A 3242-nucleotide genomic window follows, 5' to 3' on the forward strand; every position below is an offset into this window, starting at 1 on the left:
GGACAAAATTTTTCATCCCCCCCCCCCCATAAAAATCAAATGGTAGCTCCCTTATAGCATAAACGTTGTTTATTGAATATACGTTTTTCCCGAATCACTGATGAGTTGAACCCGTATTATTTTAAAATTTCAGCAAAGATGGTGTACATAATTCCAATGAACTTGAAATCACGTTCATGTTAAAAATGTTAAAATTAGATTGAATCGTGAAACGTTTATCTATCTCAAAGATAAGACAGCAATCGCCTTTTATAAGTGAAACTTGTTACTGAACATTTCACATACTATCCGTTCTAATTGAGCCTATAGGATTAAACATGAAGTTCGCCATAATTTTAGTTGCTTGCATGATTGGTGAGTTTAAACTAATACTCTGGTAGTTGTACGGCAATATCTTACTATTGTCCTTGCATGTACGTTTATTGTTACATGTATGCACAGACACATGTTTTCTTATCTTAAAGATATGCAAAGGTTTCGTGATTCCCTCTCTCAATTATTCTTAGTTACAAAAAAAGAAGACAATTATGTAAAGATTCGCTTTCACAAGTTTATTGTTGAATGTTAAATAAAATGCAAAGAGTTCTCCCTTTTAATGCAAGATTGCACAGCAATTAAAATATCTATCATATAATTACAGACTCATTTGTGTAGATAGATAGACAGTTTACTCTTATACTGTCACGGAATGTAAGTTCCTTCATAATATAAGTTCCAAAAGGAAAAGATATTCTGGAATATTATTTCCACAGGAATAAATATTCCAGTATATGTTCCAAACGGAATTAATGGTATAGAATATTTGTTCCAACAGGAATAGATATTACGACAATGTTTATAACAAAGTTTCCATTGGAACTTCTGTTAGGCGGAACAAATATACGTTGACAATACAACCATACACGTACAAAGGTTACAGAGAAGTTAAAACGTAATATACATAAAGCTTATGTAGCTGTAGTTTGTATCACTTGCTTGAAGACGGTTTAAAATAATGTCGACGTTTGTCTAGTGCATATATATTGTAATTGGAACTTTCGAAGAAGGGTTTTCTGCACATCACCTATCATGAGGCTCTGTTTTTCACGCCATGTCCGCGAGCTACTATGGATGTTTACGCTTTAGAGTAATTGTCATGCTAAATTATGACCGTAAATATTTTCTTTCTTTGACAAATAATTTATTTTTACATTATTCCATGGCTTTTTCCTGCATTCATACCTCTAGCGTAATAATCAGTTTGAAAGGAATTCCGCTCAAATGGGGCTAGGGGTTGAATTAAACTTAAAGCAGATTAGTGCTTTTGTGTAAGGCCATACCTTGACCTATACTGGTTTACTTTTATAAATTGTTATTTGGATGGAGAGTTGTCACATTGACACTCATACCACATCTTGCTATATCGATTTTGCTCCATGTTGAAGGCCTAACTGTAAATATGATATAAATAACAGCAGCACAAACGCTTTTCCTTTGATATTTTTTTCTTGCTGTGCTTTTATTGATTTTGTGTCATAGATGAATATCCCATATCGTTTTGTATCTGTTATTCGAATTAAAGATTCCGACATAATAAATTGTAGTCAATTTATCCATCAAAAAATCGTTACGCTGATTGGAACCCTAAACTTCTACGTACAAAATTTACATTTTAGCAATCGTTGCCGGAGAGACATGTACAGGCAACTCAAACTTGAATTCTGAATGTTCACATCTCAACTGTGATGGTGGCTGGCATTTGGCATGCGTAAACACCCAATGTACATGTGTTGAAAACACAGCTCACAGTAAGTGCACGTTTTAAATTTTATCCTAGAAGCTAGAATAATCTATCTTTGTGATGATTAATTGTTGTAGATACACATACACTTTGGAATAAACCCCTGCATCCTATTCGAGTACATCTTTATTCGACATAAATCAAAACGACAAGGCTAGAGAAAAGACCTGAGTACGATATAAAACAAATATAAGGATGAGTTATTGGTTTTTTCTGTTGATTTCAGTTCTAAATCGGCACCACAACATCCCATCTGAATCAATACGTTCAGGATATGTATCCACATGAGTAGTTCAGACTATTCTATTTAGTACCCTTGTTTTAACATTGAAATATTGAAAAATACTTTGATGCTTTTGGCCTTGGTGATTAGAAATTCACAGAATTGTTAGGCGCCAAAATGATGAAGTTCGATCTTTCAATTAATATAATCGAAATTGATATAACTCATACACGTTAGGGGAATGCATGTCACTACTCAAATAAATATATTCGTATGGCGTTAGTATGACGTATGGCGTTAGTATGAATAATTGGTTATGGTTAATAAAAAGGTTCAGTTGGATGTGTATGATCAAGAGATTCAGACAAATAACTTTCAATGTTATTCGCGATACTAAAATAGCAAGCAGCTGACAACATCGACCTGACCCGCATTACTTGGTATGGTAGCAGCATGTTTTAGCAAATAGTGAGTAAAATATAAAACAAACGTGGTTCTTTATAGGGGCTTGTTTACTCTTTTCCAGGGTTATTTTTAAAATGAAATATGTACATGTATATATAAAAATTGTAATTTAGTTAGAAATTGTGTATTTTAAAAATGTTTTACTTAAATGCTATATTTATCATTTTAGCCTGTACTTCAAAGGCTGAATGTGATGCCGTAACATCCTGGGACTGCCCCAGTCGTCGTCGTCATTGTGTTGATGGCACATGCAGATGTACCAGATTTTAATTGTACTTGTAATAAAAATGGCGAGATTTAGTATTTTCTGTTGTTGTATTTTATTTACTTTAAATTATGCGGAAATATCATGAAGATATGATAATAATAATTTTCAAGGGTTTAGTCTTAAATACTTCCGTACTACTTAACCAACCAACACATGCAGAGATTGAACCAGTACTGTATCCTTAGCTGGGAGTGTGATGTTTCTTCTCGGAGAATGAGATCTGCAATTAAGACAAAATAGAATGACGTTTTCAATTGTATATAAATAAGATAAGATGTGTGATACTGATACACGACAATGAAACACAAATCTTACGACGCACACATTAGACAAATGTGGACAACTTTGATCGTCTTTGACAACAGATAGATATCTATACAAAATATAAAGTATTTAGTCAAAAACATTCTAGTGATAAATCACAGTAACCGATAATTTCACATGTTCAAAATTTTCCGTCCGAAGTGCTTTTCTGTCTTTAAATTTCTTTCAGAACGCTTGAAATG

The 3242-nt window shown here is 33.1% G+C and overlaps 1 protein-coding gene across 1 annotated transcript; it reads left to right on the plus strand.

The window, feature by feature from the left end:
- Positions 1 to 223: 223 nt before the first annotated feature.
- LOC139483647 (uncharacterized) lies at positions 224 to 2773 on the plus strand. Its single transcript, XM_071267623.1, has 3 exons — positions 224 to 354; positions 1656 to 1787; positions 2638 to 2773. Exons 1-3 carry the CDS (start codon positions 318 to 320, stop codon positions 2736 to 2738), a joined length of 270 nt encoding a protein of 89 aa, XP_071123724.1. The 5' UTR covers positions 224 to 317; the 3' UTR covers positions 2739 to 2773.
- The last annotated feature ends 469 nt before the right edge of the window (positions 2774 to 3242 follow it).

This window comes from Mytilus edulis, chromosome 7 (assembly GCF_963676685.1).
Source record: "Mytilus edulis chromosome 7, xbMytEdul2.2, whole genome shotgun sequence".
Lineage (NCBI taxonomy): Eukaryota > Metazoa > Mollusca > Bivalvia > Mytilida > Mytilidae > Mytilus > Mytilus edulis.

Coding starts and splice junctions, on each gene's coding strand:
- LOC139483647 (XM_071267623.1), top strand. CDS start 318: ATGAAGTTCGCCATAATTTTAGTTGCTTGCATGATTG. Junction 355..1,655: donor TTTAGTTGCTTGCATGATTG/GTGAGTTTAAAC, acceptor TTTACATTTTAG/CAATCGTTGCCGGAGAGACA. Junction 1,788..2,637: donor TGTTGAAAACACAGCTCACA/GTAAGTGCACGT, acceptor TTATCATTTTAG/CCTGTACTTCAAAGGCTGAA.